This window comes from Melanerpes formicivorus, unplaced genomic scaffold (genome assembly GCF_026170545.1).
Source record: "Melanerpes formicivorus ecotype bairdi unplaced genomic scaffold, bMelFor1.0.p_v2 SCAF_19, whole genome shotgun sequence".
Taxonomy (NCBI): domain Eukaryota; kingdom Metazoa; phylum Chordata; class Aves; order Piciformes; family Picidae; genus Melanerpes; species Melanerpes formicivorus.
In genome coordinates this window covers 1764405-1783087 of record NW_027142371.1, presented here as the reverse complement: position 1 = coordinate 1783087, position 18683 = coordinate 1764405, and the positions used below count along the sequence as shown (strand labels likewise).

General features: G+C 59.4%; 1 protein-coding gene across 2 annotated transcripts in view; it reads left to right on the top strand.

The window, feature by feature from the left end:
- Window positions 1–18502, top strand: part of MYH7B (myosin heavy chain 7B) — a 35434-nt gene extending 16932 nt beyond the window's left edge. For both annotated transcript variants that reach the window (XM_068149769.1, XM_068149770.1), the window contains 28 exons: window positions 148–318; window positions 1330–1509; window positions 1596–1728; window positions 2612–2688; window positions 4507–4594; window positions 5281–5398; window positions 6005–6128; window positions 7321–7457; window positions 7880–8135; window positions 8586–8828; window positions 9134–9310; window positions 9515–9660; window positions 10152–10242; window positions 10849–11238; window positions 11864–11990; window positions 12801–12919; window positions 13164–13360; window positions 14203–14552; window positions 15095–15219; window positions 15531–15646; window positions 15805–15997; window positions 16080–16283; window positions 16404–16529; window positions 16695–16865; window positions 17159–17263; window positions 17594–17689; window positions 17790–17927; window positions 18371–18502. In XM_068149769.1, the coding sequence (XP_068005870.1) occupies window positions 148–318; window positions 1330–1509; window positions 1596–1728; window positions 2612–2688; window positions 4507–4594; window positions 5281–5398; window positions 6005–6128; window positions 7321–7457; window positions 7880–8135; window positions 8586–8828; window positions 9134–9310; window positions 9515–9660; window positions 10152–10242; window positions 10849–11238; window positions 11864–11990; window positions 12801–12919; window positions 13164–13360; window positions 14203–14552; window positions 15095–15219; window positions 15531–15646; window positions 15805–15997; window positions 16080–16283; window positions 16404–16529; window positions 16695–16865; window positions 17159–17263; window positions 17594–17689; window positions 17790–17927; window positions 18371–18379 (4407 nt within the window). In that variant the 3' untranslated portion in view covers window positions 18380–18502. The remainder of the gene's footprint in view (window positions 1–147; window positions 319–1329; window positions 1510–1595; window positions 1729–2611; window positions 2689–4506; window positions 4595–5280; window positions 5399–6004; window positions 6129–7320; window positions 7458–7879; window positions 8136–8585; window positions 8829–9133; window positions 9311–9514; window positions 9661–10151; window positions 10243–10848; window positions 11239–11863; window positions 11991–12800; window positions 12920–13163; window positions 13361–14202; window positions 14553–15094; window positions 15220–15530; window positions 15647–15804; window positions 15998–16079; window positions 16284–16403; window positions 16530–16694; window positions 16866–17158; window positions 17264–17593; window positions 17690–17789; window positions 17928–18370) is intronic.
- The last annotated feature ends 181 nt before the right edge of the window (window positions 18503–18683 follow it).

Genomic DNA, 18683 nt, shown 5'->3' with positions numbered 1-18683 from the left:
AGCTCCAGTGATTCCCTGGCTCCCTGCTCTGGTAGCAACCCAGCTGAGCCTGGCAGAGCTCCCTCTTCCCACCCAGACAAAGCAGAAGAGTGAAGCCCTCACACCTGCAGCTCCTTCTTCTGATGCAGGCCTGGTTTGTTCTTGCAGTTCAACAGCTTTGAGCAGCTGTGCATCAACTTCACCAATGAGAAGCTGCAACAGTTTTTCAACCACCACATGTTTGTCCTGGAGCAGGAAGAGTACAAGAAGGAAGGCATTGAATGGGTCTTCATTGACTTTGGCCTGGACCTGCAGGCTTGCATTGACCTGATTGAGAAGGTGAGGCATGAGGCAGGGCACAGGCATGGGGACTTGTGGCAGATGGCTCATCTGCAAAGACTGGAGCAGTGAGAGGTGCTCTGCTACCAGAAGTGAAATGATTCTCTCCTCAGCCAGTGGCAGGAGCCCATCTTTGTTGACCCCACAGCTCAGATTCTCCAGCCCACTGAGTCCCTTTTGACTTTATGAAGCCACAACAGTTCTGTTCCTAGCCACCAGTGAGCCACAAAACCTTCTGTGGGCTTTTCTGCCAGGGAACAGGGATCTCTGCCCCCTGTATTTCCTCCCCACTTGCTGCCCCTCAGTGCCTCTCACCTGAGTCAGTGCTGATTCAGAGCAGCTTGTCTAAAGGATTTCTACTGTTGCATGGAGGGAACTCTTCCTTTCCTTGCAAAGGAGGAAACCTGCCAGGAGCTCTTTAGCTTGGAGAGGAGGAGCCTGAGGGGAGACCTCATTCATGTTGATAAAGATGTGCAGGGTGAGTGCCCAGAGGCTGGGGCCAGGCTCTGTTGGGTGCTGCCCAATGCCAGCACAAGGGGCACTGGTGGAAGCTGAGGCAGAGGAAGCTCCATGGAGGAAGAATTATTTCCCTGTGAGGCTGACAGAACACTGGAAGAGGCTGCCCAGAGGGGCTGTGGGGTCTCCCTCTCTGGAGATATTGAAGACCTGCCTGGATGTGCTCCTGTGTGAGCTGGTGTAGGTGATTCTGGTTGGACTGGATGATCTCTCAAGGTCCCTTCCAGCCCCTAGCATTCTGTGGTTCTGTGAACCTGATGGGCCTGGGCAAGCCCCTGTGTTGTGCAGGCCTGGCCAGTCCCACTCTGGCTGGCTGGAAGGCAGATGGAGCCTGGCTGCATCAGTGGTAGCTTGTCCCATGGGCAGTGCCTTGCACCCTCTGGCTGACTGCCAGCAGGGCCTCCCGAGCCAAGCCTTGCCCAGGGACTGCCCCGTTCTGGGATGGGACCTGCTAACACCGAGCTCAGAGCTCCCTGCACCACCTTCTCTCTGCAGCCACTGGGAATCCTGTCCATCCTGGAAGAGGAGTGCATGTTCCCCAAAGCCTCTGACATGTCCTTCAAAGCCAAGCTCTACGACAACCACCTCGGGAAGTCACCCAACTTCCAGAAGCCCAGGCCGGACAAGAAGCGGAAATACGAGGCCCACTTCGAGCTGGTGCACTATGCTGGGGTGGTGAGTCCCCTGACAGCCCTCCCACCACCTCCCCCCTGCCCTCCTGCAGGGCTGCCCTCACCTCTGCCCCTCTGCTCTGCTGCCAGGTGCCCTACAACATCGCTGGGTGGCTGGACAAGAACAAGGACCCCCTGAACGAGACAGTGGTGTCTGTCTTCCAAAAATCCCAGAACAAGCTGCTGGCCTCCCTCTATGAGAACTATGTGGGCTCTACCTCAGGTGAGGAGCATCACCACCCCTGTCTTGACCTTGTTCTCTCCCTCCCTTTGCAGCAAACCCCCCTCAGCCCCACACCCAGCTGCTGCTGCAGCATTTCTGCACACAGTAGCCCTGGGCCAAGGGCAGGCCCACGGTGCCCTGGGCAGGTTGGTTCTCTAGGCATGCAGTGCTGGCCTCGAGGCTGCACTGGGTGGCTAGAGTCACAGAATCACAGAGTTTTGTTGTTGGAAAAGCCCTCTAAGATCATCCAGGCCAACCAGCAACCCAACAGCACCATGGCCACTCGACCATGTCCCTGAGTGCCATGGCCACACATTTCTTGAACACCTCCAGGGATAGGGACTCCAGCACCTCCCTGGCAGCCTGTGCCAGTCCCTGACCACTCTTGCAGCAAAGTAATTTTTCATACTCTCCAACCTCACCCTCCCCTGGCACAACTTCAGGCCATTTGCTCTCCTTCTCTCACCTGATAACAGAGAGAGGAGACCAATCTCCACCTCATTGCAACCTCCTTTCAGGAAGCTGTAGAGAGCAATGAGGTCTCCCCCCAGCCTCCTCTTCTGCAGACTAAACAACCCCAAGTCCCTCAGCTGCTCCTCCCCAGCCCTGTTCTCCAGCCCCTGATTAGGGCCAGGCTGAGCTTGTGCTGTGGAGCTGCTCTGTGACTTCCTATGTGTGAAGCGGCCTCCTGGTACCAAGAGCTGAGGAGCAGACTAGAATGGACCAGACCAGAGCTGGGTGCTGTGGGAGGTGTTTCTGGTGGCACTACCATCTCTGCTTTACAGCAGGCAGGGGCTCTGGGTGTCTTTGGGGTGCTCCTGAGCGCCCCCCAGGCCGGGCAGCTGCCTTGCTGGTGTAATGACTCACTGTTTCAACCCAACAGAGGAACCTCACAAGCCAGGGACCAAGGAGAAACGCAAAAAGGCAGCTTCTTTCCAAACTGTGTCGCAGCTGCACAAGGTAGGAGCCAGCTCCCCGTGCCAGGCCATGAGGGAAGCACGTTCAGAGTGTCCCAGTGCCAGCCCCACCTCCCTGCCACCGCTCTGGGGTGCGCTGCCCGTGAGCTCCTGGGGCTGCAGCACCGCCGGGGCTCCCGCAGGACCGCCACTAGCAAAAGCTCCTCTCGTCCCTGGGCGAGGGGCCTGTGCCTGGCAGAGTCCCAGCCCTGTCCCCATGCTGCTGGGCAGGCTGCAGGCTGGCAGAGGGTGGCTCCCTTGGGGCTGGGGCTGCCTCTGCCCCGTGTCGGCTGGGCTGCCCAGCAGCTGCTTCGCCTCTGGGGGAGCGGCAGTTAAGACTTGTAGTGATGTTTAGCTGATGTATCACATGAACATCACTTTAAGTCTGTGCTACTTCTCTCCTCATTCTGGTCTTCGGGAAGGACAGCCCTTGGGCAGAAGAAAATGCAGGAGGATCTTGCAGGTCTCTGAGAGCAGGCAGCTCTCTGCTGTCCCCTCCAGGGAGGTGACCTGAGCTACTTTACAGCTTGGGCTACCACCCCAGCCCTCCTCCCATGCTCACCACAGGAGATAGTTTGCCCACCCCAGAGCTTAAGCAACTGGAAGCTTAAGCAGGGAGGGGGGTGTGAGCCAAGAGCTGTGTCCTGTCCTGACAGCCTCATGATGACCACAGGATGTTAGGGGCTGGAAGGGACCTCTGGAGATCTTTGAGTCCAACCCCCACACAGCAGGACCCCAGAAACCAGTGCAGGTCACACAGGAACACATCCAGACAGGGCTGGGGAAGGCTCCAGAGAAGGAGACTCCACAACCTCTCTGGGCAGCCTGTTCCAGTGCTCTGTGTCCCTCACAGTAAAGAAGTTCCTCCTCATGTTGAGGTGGAACCTCCTGTGCTGGAGTTCCCATCCATTGCCCCTTGCCCTCTCACAGGGCACAAGTGAGCAGAGGCTGTCCCTGATCCTTCCTTCCTGAGCCCCAGCCCTCAGATACTTACAGACAGTCTTCTCCCCTGATGCCAGGGTGCACTTGTCTCAGAGCCCCCACCTAGGGACACAAAGGTTTTCTTCCTTCTGGACAAGTCACAGGCCTTAGGGAAAGGTGTCTGTGGTGAGAAGTTGCTCCATGATGATGTGGAGCTGTGCAAAGGCTTTCCTGTCCCCAGGCTGGTCCTGGACAGGCTGAGTCTGTAGGAGCAGCAGGAGGCAGCCTGGAAGGATCAAGGGTGCAGATGCCTTTCCCACAAGAAAAGGCAGGGCTGTGGCTTGGCTTGAGCCCTGCCTTGCAGACAAAAGAAGGCCAAGGCTGGATCAGCAGGACCCTCTGTGATGGGCAAAGGGCACAGGCAGCACTGTGGAGGTGCAGGGAACGCTTGATGAGATGAGGTCTGCAGGCAGTGTGGGTGCCAGTGCTGGAACTGCAGGGTGCTGAGCACAGGGCAATGGGCACCAGCAGAGCTGTGTACCAGGAATATGCTCAGTCCTGCCTCCCTGTCTCTCCCCTGCAGCAAGCCTTTACCTGCAAACACTTGAGAAGCATCTGGCTCCTCTTTGGCACAGCAAAGCCTGCAGGTGCCCTTTGGCAGGTCTGCCAGCCCAGTCCCCTCTGCCCTCGCTCACACCCTGGCAGGAGGCAGTGGTCCTGCAATGGGGCTGAGGGTGTCCTGCTGGCAGGTGGCACAGAGAGCAGCCAAGCAGGAGTGATGAGTAGTAAGGGCTCTCAGGGTCTGCTCTCTGCCTGCCCATGGGGAAAAGGGGCTGGAGAGGGGTGTGGTAGGGGAGCAGGGCTGTCACCTCATGCCTCATCCCCTGTGTCTGCCCTACAGGAGAACCTCAACAAGCTGATGACCAACTTGCGCTCCACTCAGCCCCACTTCGTCCGCTGCATCATCCCCAACGAGTCCAAGACCCCAGGTATGCAGAGCCTGAGACACCTCTGGGGGCTGGCAGGGACTCCAGCTTCTGCCCAGTCCTTTTCTTGCAGCACCTCTGCTGCCACTGAGACCTGGTCCCACCTCATTGTGGGAAGCCCTGTGACCTCTGTCAGTCTCCTCTCCTGAGGAGGACTTTTTGCCAGGCTCCCCTGCTGGCTGAGCAGTGACAGTTGTGCTGCCTTGAACTCAGGTCCAGCAGGCACAGCTGAGGCTTTCATGCTGACCTTAGAATCATAGAACTGTTAGGGTTGGAAGGCACCTCAAGGCTCAGCCAGCTCCAGCCCCCCTGCCATGGCCAGGGACACCTCACACCACAGCAGGTTGCTCACAGCCACATCCAGCCTGGCTGCAAACACCTCCAGGCAGGAGGCTTCCACCACCTCCCTGGGCAACCTGTGCCAGTCTCTCCCCACCCTCATGGGGAAGAGCTTCTCCCTAACATCCAATCTCAATCCCCCCATTACTATTTATGTTCCCTTCCCCCCAGTCCTCTCTCTCCCTGACCCCCTCCAAAGTCCCAGGGCCCAGGCTGCAGTGCTGGTGCTCAGCTCAGGACCCAGAGCCCTGTTCAAACCCAGAGTTTCCAGTGTTCAGGCCCCTGCTGCAGCTCCATTTCTCCCATCCTCTTGGGGTGAATGTCTGCTCCATCTCTGCTCTCACCCACAGGAGCCATGGATGCCTTCCTGGTGCTGCACCAGCTGCGCTGTAACGGCGTCCTGGAGGGGATCCGCATCTGCCGCAAGGGCTTCCCCAACAGGATCCTCTACGCCGACTTCAAGCAGCGGTAACTCCCTCTTCTCCCTTGCCCAGCAGCCATCACACCTTCTGAGGGCACACAGTCTGCCTCTGCCCTGCTCCCCAGCTGCTGCAGGGCTGGTCTGAAGCACTGCAGCGCTCCCAGTGCGTGCGGGGTTTGGGATGGCTCTGCCGCTGGCTCTGCCGTGCCAGCCGTGGACAGTGTGGAGCCAGGAGTGAGGAGGCAGGGGGCTGGGGATGCTGGAGGTGCTGAATGCAGAGCTGGAGCAGATGGGGAGTGGCAAGCCTCAGGTCCTCTAATCCTGGCTTAGATCTCTGCTCTTGAGATGCTTACCATTTGTTACCTGGCCCCATCCAACCTACCTGGCCTGGGTAGGCCCAGGCCCAGTGGTCTCCTCCTGCACAGTCTGCCTTGTGTTCAGGGACTGAGATCTGGCAGGGTTCCCTGGTGTCTGCTCTGCAGCAGAACCCATCCTGTGCCAGGAGCTCCTGGTTCACACATGGCTTCAGCCTGGGTGGCAGCAGTGTTGCTTCCAGGGGTGGCTGCCATGGCTGGGGTGCAGGGATGATCCTGGAGCCATCAGCTCTGTGCTGGAGTGCTCTTGCATGTCCTCCCTCTGCTCTGTCCCTGCAGCTATCGTATCCTCAACCCAGCAGCCATTCCAGATGACAAGTTTGTAGACAGCAGAAAGGCAACAGAGAAGCTGCTGAGCTCCCTGGAGCTGGACCACTCACAGTACAAGTTTGGTCATACCAAGGTGAGAGCAGGCAGTGGGTTTGGGGAGAGAGACATTAGCCTTCCTGTCTCTCTGCAGTCCCAGTTTGCTCTCCATGCCCAGCTTGTTCACTGCCTGGCCACAGCCCTCCTGAAGCCTGTGCTCTGCAGGCTGAGCATGGCCATTGAAGGGATTGAGGAAGGCAGAGGAAGAAACAGCTTGGGAAGTTACAGGCCTGAGCAGAAGGTCACTGTTGCCAGACCTCATTCCACCCAACACAGCAGCTAGGCCCTGCTGGGGGATGTGAGGGGATGTGCTCAGGGCTGGAGGTCTGGCACCCAGATCCTTTTGTGGGGTTCAGCACCAACCAGTGCAGAGTGTGGGTGCATGCCCAGGCAGCCCTTGGTGCTTGTGTGACCCCAGTGCCAATCCAGGCCGGAGAGCAGCCCTCTGGAGAAGGACTTGGGGATGCTGGGGGGTGAAAAGCTGGAGATGAGCTGGCACTGTGAGCTCACAGCCCAGAGCCAGCTGTGTCCTGGGCTGATCCCCAGCAGTGTGGGCAGCAGGGGCAGGGAGGGGACTCTACCCCTCTGCTCCACTCTGCTGAGACCCCACCTGCAGTGCTGGGTTAGCTCTGGAGTCCTCAGCACAGCACAGACATGGAGCTGTTGGGACAGGGCAGAGAAGGACACAGCAATGCTGGGAGGGCTGGAAGCCCTCTGCTGTGAGGCCAGGCTGAGGGAGTTGGGGTTGTGCAGCCTGGAAAAGAGAAGGGTCCAGGGAGACCTTCTGGTGGCCTTGCAGTGCTTAAAGGGCTGATCAGAAAGCTGGGGACAGAGTTGAGCAGGGCTTGTTGTGACAGGCCAAGGGGTGATGGTTTGGAACTCCAAGAGGCAGTTTTAGACTCAAGAGAAGGGAGAAGTTTTATCCTCTGAGGGTGGTGAGGCCCTGGCCCATGCTGCCCAAAGAGGTGGGAGATGCCCCATCCTTGGAACCATTCCAGGTGAGGCTGTCTGGGGCTCTGAACAACCTGCTCTAGCTGCAGCTGTCCCTGCTGACTGCAGGGGGGTTGGACTGGATGAGCTTGGAAGATCCCTTCCGAAGCAAACCAATCTGTGATTCTGTGACCTCTGCTCTGGGCCACGTCTGGCCCAGGTCTGCCTGGCAGGTGTTACCCCTGAGCCCTCTGTTCCCTCTGCTGATGACTCCCTTGTCCTCACCCACCTGCCTGCAGGTGTTTTTCAAAGCTGGCCTGCTGGGCATGCTGGAGGAGATGCGAGATGAGCGCCTGGCCAAGATCTTGACCATGCTGCAGGCCAGGATCCGTGGGCACCTCATGCGTGTGGAGTATCAGAAGATCATCAGCAGGAGGTCAGTGTTGTGGTGGGGAGAGCAAGAGCAAGAGCTCTGTGTGTCCTCTTGTTCCTTCCTCACCCTTCAGTGGGCTCACCTGTGGGGCTTGCCTCTGTCTTACAGTGGCTGGGTAAGGCCCTGAAGGGGTGGAGGTAGACCTGTAAGAGGTCTGGCATGGGCCTGGGTCAGTGCATTTAAGTGGGGAGAGCCTTTGGTTTCCACTAGAAGATTCAGAGTGATGTAGAGTGAGGTGACCTGGCAGCCAGGCCACACCACCTGTCCTGCTGGGGCAGTGTGCCTTTCATTCAACATATCACCATTTGTCCTCCTGGTGAAGAGCAGAGCCATGCCCAGGCCTGCAGGAGCTGGGTCTCTGCTGCAGTGAGGATGGGAGGTGGACAGTCTCCAGCCATGATGATGCTGTGCTTGTATCCCTCCAGGGAAGCCCTCTACACCATCCAGTGGAACATCCGGGCCTTCAATGCTGTCAAGAACTGGTCCTGGATGAAGCTCTTCTTCAAGATCAAGCCTTTGCTCAAGTCTGCTCAGACTGAGAAGGAAATGTCCAACCTGAAGGAGGAATTCCAGAAGCTGAAGGAGGCTCTGGAAAAGTCTGAGGCTAAAAGGAAAGAGCTGGAAGAAAAGCAGGTCTCCATGACCCAGGAGAAGAATGACCTGGCTCTCCAGCTGCAGGCAGTGAGTGCCTCCTGCTCTTTCTGGGTGTAAAGATGGTGCAGGGTCCATGGGTAGAAGAAGGAGCAAAGTGTGCTAGATCCCTCCTTCAGCCTCCTGCAGGTTTGAGAGCCTCCCATTGCCACAGTCTGCTTGAAATGCAATGTGAGACTTGGTCAGACCTGCAGCTGTGTCTCAGACCTGCAGCTGTGTCTCAGACCTGCCAGCTCGGGGCTCCCGTGGGCGTCTGTGCCCCTCTGGCTCTGGGAAGGGTGATCCCCACACACTGGTGTGGGGTGGATGACAAACAGGCAGTAACTGGAGCTGTCTTTTCTGTTCACCTGAGCACCTTGGGCTTGCTCTGCCCCTTCCACAAGGAGAGCTTCCACTCTAGGCTGGCACAGCACAGCTGAGAGCCTGCCGGGGTGGTCCTGGGGCAGGGCCTGAGTGCTGGTCCTCCTGTGCCTGCTCCAGGAGCAAGACAACCTGGCAGATGCAGAGGAACGCTGTGACCTGCTGATCAAGTCCAAGATCCAGCTGGAGGCCAAGGTGAAGGAGCTGACTGAACGCCTGGAGGATGAGGAGGAGATGAACTCAGACCTCACTGCCAAGAAGCGCAAGCTGGAGGATGAGTGTGCAGAGCTGAAGAAGGATATTGATGACCTGGAGATCACCCTGGCCAAGGTGGAGAAGGAGAAGCATGCCACGGAGAACAAGGTACCTGCCCTTCCCTGCAGGGTGCAGCCCCGTTGCCCTGGGGCTCAGAGCTTGAGAGGACATCAAAGAGGAACAGCAGGGACAAAGCTGAGGGCAGACTCCTCTGCTGTCCTGCCCTTTGGTTTGGGGCCTTGGCAAACAGCAGGTGGAAGCAGCCTGGCCGAGGGGACAGAGGCTGCCTGCCTCTGTGGTGCCAAGCTGCTGGTGACCATGGCCTCCTGCCTTTCATGGGTCAGGCTGCTCTCTGAGTTTTGCATGCCTCTTCTCTGAGAAGTTGTGCTCAGGTTCTGACCTCACTGGTCTAGGTTAAAAACCTGATCGAGGAGATGGCTGCTCTGGATGAGATCATTGCCAAGCTGACAAAAGAGAAGAAAGCACTGCAAGAGGCCCATCAGCAGGCCCTGGATGACCTGCAGGCTGAGGAAGACAAGGTCAACACCCTGACCAAAGCCAAGGTCAAACTGGAGCAGCAAGTGGATGATGTGAGTCAAAGGGCACTGCCAGTGAAGTGAGGGAGGTTTGAGTCACACTTTCCCTCGTGGGAAGCAGTCCTGGGCTGAGGGAACAGCTCTGGAAACCAATTAGGCTCTCAGGGCTGGGTGAAGTTCCTACAGCAATGGACATGGGGGAGGCTGGGGCTACAGCAGGTCCTTCCCCTCCTTATCCTCTCTCTCTTCTTTCTCCAGCTGGAAAGTTCTCTTGAACAAGAAAAGAAATTGCGCATGGACCTGGAAAGGGCAAAGAGGAAGCTTGAGGGAGACCTGAAGCTGACACAGGAGTCTGTAATGGATCTGGAGAATGACAAACAGCAGCTGGAGGAGAGACTCAAAAAGTAAGTTACTTGTGTCTGGGCTGTGTGCTTACTCTGCTGGGCCAGGGTCCACCTCTGACACTGTCTCCTGTACCATCCTCCTAGCTCAGGAAGTGTGGTTTGATGAGTACAGGTTTCATTGCTCATGTCCCATTCTCATTGGAGAAGAGGAGAAAAACACCTAGAGACCTTACAGGGGACACCTCAGAACTGGGCTGCCTTCCTCAGAGCAGTTCATCAGCTGCTTCTTAGCCCTGCAGTCCTGCTCCTGTGGGTTGGGTTGTCATAGTAGCCTCATAGTAGTATCACAGTAGCAGTCAGGGTTGGAAGGGACCACAAGGATCATCTAGTTCCAACCCCCCTGCCATGGGCAGGGACACCCCACACTAGATCAGGCTGGCCAGAGACCTCTGTCCTCTGGACCTGGGTGTTAGAGGGTAGGGAAAGATCTTCTTGTGGCTTGGCAGGCCGGTGTTTGTCTGACCCAGGGGTTCTGCCTTCTCTCTGTACAGGAAAGATTTTGAGATGAGTCAGCTGAATTCAAGGATTGAGGATGGGCAAGTGACTGAGGTCCAGCTGCAGAAGAAGATCAAGGAGCTCCAGGTGTGGTGGGAAAAACTGTTCTCAGAGCTCAGGAGTCCTAAATTTCCATCAGATATAATGTGCTGGGGAATCTCCATGGGCCAGGCCCTCTGCGAGCACAGAGGCATCTCCTTGGCAGGAGAGTGAGGGAAAAAGCTGGCACTGTAAGCAGGAGCCAAGCCCTCTGCCAAAATGTGATGGGCCCAAAGTGCAAGAATAAACTCTTGGGGTGAATGCTGGCACCAGCATGAGGAGCAGCTTCTTGCCCAGACTGGAGCTCTAAATCCAGTGCCCAAACTGCAAAGTTCCAAATCTACCATGTGGGGCTTCTTTCCAGCAGAGACATGGCCCCCAGGTTCAGGCTGTGTGCACTGGGGGTGCCCACTGAAGGGAGGGTGCTCTCAGCCTGGCTCCTGCTGGCTCTCAGAGGAGAGCAGGAGCTCTGCCAAGCAGCAGCCTCCAATGCCTACCTCTGGGGATCCCGAACCAGCCCAAGCGTTGTCCCCAGGCTGGTGGCTGGCTGCTGCCCACCATCAGAGGAGACACTTTGCTCCCCTGTGGAGAGCAAGGATGCTGGGGCTTCAGCTGGTGCTTGGGACACCCACACCTGCTGTGTGTGTGCGGCAGGCCCGCATCGAGGAGCTGGAGGAGGAGCTGGAGGCCGAGCGCGCCGCCAGGGCCAAGGTGGAGAAGCAGAGGGCGGAAGTGTCGCGGGAGCTGGAGGAGCTGAGCGAGCGGCTGGAGGAGGCCGGCGGCGCTACGGCCACCCAGCTGGAGATGAACAAGAAGCGGGAAGCGGAGTTCCTGAAGCTGAGGAGGGACCTGGAGGAGGCCACCCTGCAGCACGAGTCCACGGCGGCCGCCCTGCGCAAGAAGCACGCCGACAGCGTGGCCGAGCTGAGCGAGCAGATCGACAACCTGCAGCGCGTCAAGCAGAAGCTGGAGAAGGAGAAGAGCGAGATGAAGATGGAGGTGGATGATCTCTCCTCCAACATCGAGTACCTCACCAAGAACAAGGTGGGTGCTGGTGCTGTAGGTGCTCAGCTCTTCTGTCAGCTGCCTGCAGCGTGTTTGGCACGGCTGTGTCCATGGGATGTTGTCCTAGGTGGGATCATCGAATCGTGAAAGGTTGGGAAAGGCCTCTGAGATCATGAAGCCCAACCTTCTACCCAGCACTACCATCACCACTAAGCCATGTCCTGAAGGGCCTCATCTATTGTTTCTGAGCACCTCCAGGGATGGTGACTCCACCCCCTCCCTGGGCAGCCTGTTCCAGTGCAGTGCAGCAAAGACATTTTTCATAGTATCCGATCCAAAACCTCCCCTGGTACAAGTTGAGGCCACAGAGGTAGCTCTTCACTGTGGCCAAGTTCCTCTTTCCTGCTAAGTGTAGCTTGTCCCTGTGACACTGTGGCTTTGCTTGCCCTACTCAAGTCTGGAGGATCTGGGAAGGCATTTCCTGGAAGGCTGACTGCAGAGATCCACTCTTAGCTTAGCAGGGACACGAGAGCTCCAGCAGGCTCTCTGCCATGTGTGACACGGCTTGGCTGAGGAGGGCAGCTGGCTCCTGGGGTGATGGAGTCGCTGAGAGCTTCCTGGGAGGTTGGTGCTGGGCCTCAGAGGCTCTGCTTGGTGCCTGCAGGCCAATGCTGAGAAGCTGTGCCGCACCTACGAGGATCAGCTGAACGAGGCCAAGGCCAAAGTGGATGAGCTGCAGCGGCAGCTGAACGACGTCAGCACGCAGCGGGGCAGGCTGCAGACCGAGAACGGTAGGGGCAGGGAGGGGCAGCTGAGGGGGGGAGGTGAGGGGCAGCTGGACAGACTTGTCCTGTCCTCCCTCTGCCACAGACAACAAACATAGCAGTGGAGGGGTGTGGGATCACAGGATATTAAGAGTTGGAAGGGACCTCCTGAGATCATCGAGTCCAACCCCCATGCCAGAGCAGGAGCATAGAATCCAGCACAGCTCACACAGGAACTCATCCAGACAGGGCTGGAAAGGCTCCAGAGAAGGAGACTCCACAACCTCTCTGGGCAGCCTGCTCCTGGGCTCTGTGAGCCTCACAGTGAAGAAGTTCCTCCTCATGCTGAGGTGGAACCTCTTGTGCTGGAGTTTATATCCATTGCTCCTTGTCCTATCCCAGGGAGCAAGTGAGCAGAGCCTGTCCCTGTCCCCTCCCCCTGACCCCCAGCCTCAGATACTGATGGACATTTATTAAATCCCCTCTAAGTGTTCTCCTCTCCAGACTAAAAAGCCCCAGGGCTCTCAGCCTCTCTTCTTAGGGCAGTGCTCCAGTCCCAAGGATGTCCTTGGTGTGCCTCCACTCAGGCCTCACAGAGGTGCTGGATAGCTTGGCAAGGAGGAGAGGACCTCTGTGGTGATGCCAGTTGCACTGGGGCATGTGTACTGAGCTTAGGCAGCCAGAGGAGGGGTTCCTAGCTGGCCTACTTTGCCTTCAGCTGCTGGCACCTCTGCCCATGGGCCCCAGTTGGGCCTTCTGGAGGTCTCACAGGCTGTGGGCAGTGTGGGCCAAAGCAGGCTGCAGCCCTTCAGCTGTTTTGGCTCTGTTTGAACCCAGGGGAGCTTAGTCGGCTGCTGGAGGAGAAGGAGTCCTTCATCAACCAGCTGAGCCGTGGCAAGACCTCATTCACACAGAACATTGAGGAGCTCAAGAGGCAGCTGGAGGAAGAGACCAAGGTGAGGCTCTGGGGCATGGCTGCTCTCTCAGTGGCACAGATCTGAACGGGAGGTGTCTCTTGCTGTGGCAGTGGCCCAGATTCTGGGACTGGGGAGGTGGGACAGAGCCTGCACACAGGAGGCCCAAGGGCCGCTCTTAGCCTGGAAAAACAGAAGTTTCCTCCTGCTGCCCCAGGCCTGGTGCCATGGTTGGTGCCCTGCAGCCTGGGCCAGCTGCTCCTCTCATGAGCTCTCCCTTCCTCAGAGCAAGAATGCCCTGGCCCATGCCCTGCAAGCCTCCCGGCACGACTGCGACCTGCTGCGGGAGCAGTACGAGGAGGAGGTGGAAGCCAAGAGCGAGCTCCAGAGGAACTTGTCCAAGGCCAACGCAGAAGTGGCCCAGTGGAGAACCAAGTATGAGACAGATGCCATCCAGAGGACAGAGGAGCTGGAGGAAGCCAAGTGAGTGTCAGGGGACAGGTTTCCATTCAAGGATGGATTCTTCCCCGGCCCCAAGGGGAGGCTGCACCCTTCTGCCTGCACTTGAGGCCGCTGGGGCAGGCTGCAGCCACCCATCCTTGGAGTGCTGGGGTGGTGCTGGGGTGGTGCTGGGGTGGGGTGGGATGGCCCTGGGGTGGGGTGGCAGATGCTGGGCTGAGGTGGTGCTGGAGTGGGATGGTTCTGGGGTGGGGTGGCACCCGCTGGGGTGGGATGGTGCTGGGGTGGGGTGGGATCATGCTGGGGTGGGATGGCACCGGGTGGGATGGTGCTAGGGTGGGATGGTGCTAGGGTGGGATGGCACTGGGGTGGGGTGGCAGATGCTGGGCTGAGGTGGCGCTGGGGTGGGATGGCCCTGGGGTGGGATGGTGCTGGGGTGGGATGGTACCCGCTGGGGTGGGGTGGGATGGTGCTGGGGTGGGGTGGCAGATGCTGGGCTGAGGTGGTGCTGGGGTGGGATGGTGCTGTGGTGGCATGGCAGACACTGGGGTGGGATGTCAGATGCTGGACCGGCAGAGGCTGGGGAGGGCTGGTGGACGCCAGGGTGGGCTGGTGCCGGGGTAGGTGGGCTGGTGCCAGGGTGGGATGTCAGATGCCAGGGCGGGCTGGTGCCAGGGCTGGCAGGTGCCAGGGTGGGATGTCAGATGCCGGGGCGGGCTGGTGCCAGGGCGGGCTGGTGCCAGGGTGGGCCGGCAGAGGCCGGGGCGGGCTGGTGCCGGGGTGGGCTGGCAGGTGCCGGGGTGGGCCGGCAGAGGCCGGGGCGGGCTGGTGCTGGGGTGTGCTGAGGCTGGGGCTGCCCTGGGCAGGAAGAAGCTGGCCATCCGGCTGCAGGAGGCCGAGGAGGCGGTGGAGGCCGCCCACGCCAAGTGCTCCTCGCTGGAGAAGACCAAGCACCGCCTGCAGACGGAGATCGAGGACCTGTCGGTGGACCTGGAGCGCGCCAACGCCGCCTGCGCCGCGCTGGACAAGAAGCAGCGCAACTTCGACAGGATCCTGGCCGAGTGGAAGCAGAAGTATGAGGAGACCCAGGCGGAGCTGGAGGCCTCGCAGAAGGAGTCACGCAGCCTCAGCACCGAGCTCTTCAAGCTCAAGAATGCCTATGAGGAGTCCCTGGACAACCTGGAGACCCTCAAGAGGGAGAACAAGAACCTGCAAGGTAGGATTGGGCTCAAGCTCTGCCCCGGGACCCTTTGCCCGGGGTCCTGCTCTCATGGGCAGCCTGTGGCCTCCCTGTGCTCAGCCCTGAGGTGTGCTGGGGCTCAGTTGTAGGAAGGGAGCAGACTTTGTGCTTGGCCAGGCCTCACCTGTTCCCTCCTTGGAGGGATGCAGCAGCCCAGCCAGGGAGCCAGTGTGTGTCCTGCCCTCTTGCTCAGGGACACTCTGGGCAGTGTCACTTGGCTCTCATTTCCAAGTGGTGCACGTCTGGCTGCCCAGAGTGCCCTGGCCATGGCATGGCCCTGGCTTGGGGGTGTTGCTCTTGGTCAAGCAGGTCTCCATGGACGCTTACCTCCTCTCCCACACCCTCTCCTTCCCCCAGAGTATAGGGGAATGCTGCATGGCCCAGAAATCACCCCAGGCACAACTCTCCAGGGGCTTAGGGGGACATCAGCTGAGACTGGCAGGGGGATGGGGGAGACCCCTGGGTGGGAATGACCCCATAGACTTGTTCCTGACCAAATGCTGTTCTGTCCCTGCCAGAGGAAATTGCTGACCTGACTGACCAGATCAGTATGAGTGGCAAAACCATCCATGAGCTGGAGAAGCTGAAGAAGGCACTGGAGAATGAGAAGAGCGATATCCAGGCAGCTCTGGAGGAGGCTGAGGTGGGTCCCACCCATGCTTTTGTGTGCCCATTGCCCTCACAAGCCACTGGCCCACCCTGCAGCTCTGGTTGGATGCTGCTGGAGTAGAAACCCACAGTGCTGGCACGTTGGCAGTCCTGAGCTGGGCTGGCACCCCTGAGGACCTGCTCATGGGGGTTGTGCAACCACAGCAAGGCACTGGGGGTGGCCCCACCTGCCCTGCTCCTCATAGCTCTGTGCTGGGAGCAAGGCCAGGCCAGGCTAGGCTAGGGTGGGTGGATGAGGAAATCCACTCCCAAGGACCACCTTCTCATGGCTGCTGCTGTCTCTAGGGAGCCCTGGAGCACGAGGAGAGCAAGACGCTGCGCATCCAGCTGGAGCTGAACCAGATCAAGGCTGATGTGGACAGGAAGCTGGCAGAGAAGGACGAGGAGTTTGAGAACCTGAGGTGTGTGCTGAGAGGGGCCAGGCTGGGCCAGGGCCGTGGGGCCAGGCTGGGTCATAGCTGTGAGGACAGGCTGGGCCAGGGCTGTGGGGACAGGCTGGGCCAGGGCCGCCCTGGGCTGGGTGTCCCCTGGTGGACAGGGCTGCTGCTCCCTCCCACAGGCGCAACCACCAGCGTGCCATGGACTCCATGCAAGCCACGCTGGACGCGGAGGCCCGGGCCAAGAACGAGGCGGTGCGGCTGAGGAAGAAGATGGAGGGAGACCTGAACGAGATGGAGATCCAGCTGAGCCACGCCAACCGCCAGGCCGCCGAGTTCCAGAAGCTGGTCCGCCAGCTCCAGGCCCAGATCAAGGTTGGACCGGCACGGGTCGGGTGGGGCTGGCGCCGGCCCCGGCCTCCTCCCCTGTCCCCGCTGAGCCCTGGCTGCCCGGCAGGACCTGCAAATCGAGCTGGACGACACCCAGCGCCAAAACGACGACCTGAAGGAGCAGGCGGCCGCCCTGGAGCGCCGCAACAACCTGCTGCTGGCTGAGGTGGAGGAGCTGCGGGGGGCTCTGGAGCAGGCCGAGAGGAGCAGGAAGCTGGCAGAGCAGGAGCTGCTGGAGGCCACCGAGAGGGTCAACCTGCTGCACTCCCAGGTAAGGGACTGCCGGATCTCGGGGTTGTGCTGGCACCGGAGTGGCAGAAGCCTGTTCGGCGGCTGGGCCACTGGCCGCCATGCAGATGGTCCCAGTGGCATGGCCCTGCTCTCTCCACAGAACACAGGCCTGATCAACCAGAAGAAGAAGCTGGAGGCTGACATCTCCCAGCTGAGTGGAGAGGTGGAGGACGCGGTGCAGGAGTGCCGCAACGCTGAGGAGAAAGCGAAGAAGGCGATCACCGATGTGAGAGCACAGTGGGCATGGTGCTGGGTGCCTCAGCATGGGGTCCCAGCACCCTGTGGGGCTGGTGGGTGGGAGTGGAGGGTCTCAGAGCTTTGCCATTGATCCCTTTTATCTGACTGGGCTGCCTGGCCTTGTGGTGATGGCTCTGTGCTCTTGGCCTTGCAGGCTGCCATGATGGCAGAAGAGCTGAAGAAGGAGCAGGACACGAGTGCACATCTGGAGAGGATGAAGAAGAACATGGAGCAGACCATCAAGGACCTGCAGATGCGCCTGGATGAAGCAGAGCAGATTGCTCTCAAGGGGGGCAAGAAGCAGATCCAGAAGCTGGAGGCTAGGGTGAGGTGGCAGGGGCAGAACCTTGGCTGTGCCACTTAGGAGCAGGTTCCTGGTGCTGCCCCTGTGGCTCTGCAGGGCACTGGCACTGTCCCCTCCCTTTGGGGCCAGCCTGTACCACAGTGGGACTGAGGGCAGGGAGGGGCAGTCCCTAAGGTCCTGCAAGCCTGGGGTCAGCACCAGCCCTTGCTCGGGGTGGCTCAGCCTTGGCTGTGGCTGCTCTGACGTAGGGAAAGTGATCTGGCCTCAGCTGGGGCTGGGGAGCAGAGCACTGAGCTGGCCTCTCCTTCCCCCAGGTGCGGGAGCTGGAGGGAGAGCTGGATGTGGAGCAGAAGAAGATGGCTGAGGCCCAGAAGGGCATTCGCAAGTACGAGCGGAGGATCAAGGAGCTGAGCTACCAGGTACCAGCACCAGGCACAGCTCCAGCCCAGCAGGACTTGGCCCAGCTCTCCCTGTGCTCAGATCCTGGTGTTCAAATCCCTGCTCCAGTCCAGACCAGCTCTGACTTGTGCTGGGACCAACAAGGGCAGGACAGACTTCTCCCTGTCCTGGAAGCCACCAACTGCTCTGTGCCTGTGTCTTACTCCTTTGCTGGCACCTCCTAAAGGAGGTGCTGGGGAGCCAGGGCACATGGGCTGGGTGGCTGGGTTGGTGCTCCGTACAGCACCACTGGTGCTCTGGGATACTGGGGAAGCTGGGGCCTGGAGCTAATGGTGCTAGGGCACTTGCAGGCTGAGGAAGACCGGAAGAACCTGGCCCGGATGCAGGACCTGATCGACAAGCTGCAGAGCAAGGTCAAGAGCTACAAGCGGCAGTTCGAGGAGGCGGTAGGTGCCCGTCCCCACTCCCCGAGTAGAGGACAGGTTTGGCCTTCCCTGGGCTGGCTGCAAGGGCCTCATGCACCACCTCTCCCCTATGCCCATGCAGGAGCAGCAGGCCAACTCCAACCTGGTGAAGTACCGCAAGGTGCAGCACGAGCTGGACGACGCCGAGGAGCGCGCGGACATCGCCGAGACGCAGGTCAACAAGCTGCGCGCCCGCACCAGGGAGGTCATCGTCTCCAAGGTGAGGCCACCCGGCTGGGGGGAGCTGGGGGCACAGAATCATAGAATGCTTTAGGTTGGGAAAGTCCTCTAAGATCGCCAAGTCCACCACTAAACCATTTCCCTTGGCACCACCCACATCAGCACAGCATTGAAACCCCTCCAGGGAGGGGGACTCCAGCACTGCCCTGGGCAGCTTGTTCCAAGGCCTTGACAACCATTCTGGGGAAGAAATTGTTCATGTCCAACCTAAACCTCCCCTGGTGCAACTTGAGACCATTTCCTCCTGTCCCATCACTTATTCCTTGGGAGAAGAGGGCAGGTGATCTGCCACACCTGGAGCCAGAGGAGCAGCTGCATAGCCCATGGTCACATCCTACCCAGTGCTGCCATGGCTCTGCCATTGGTGCCAGGGTGCTGCCTGCCTCCAGGCCCTCACCAAAGCCCTTTTGGTTTTGTTTCCAGCACGAGTAGCAGGAGCCTGCCTGCCTGCCCTGCCCTGCCCTGTCCCCAGCTGCCTGTTGAAGGTTGGAGGCAAATGGCTGCAACAGTCACTGCCAGCTTTGCACCCTGTGAATAAACACAGATCTGCCAGGACTTGCTCTGCTGTGTCTGTCATGGGGGAACAGGGGACAAAGCTTGGAGCCATGTTTGGTACTAGCAGAAGGGCACAGACCTCCTCTCCTGCTCTGGCCTGCTGGTCCTGCATGGGCACAGGGGAGAGGTGGGTGCATGAGGCCCTTGCAGCCAGCCCCCCAACACTCTTCAGCCCCTCTTA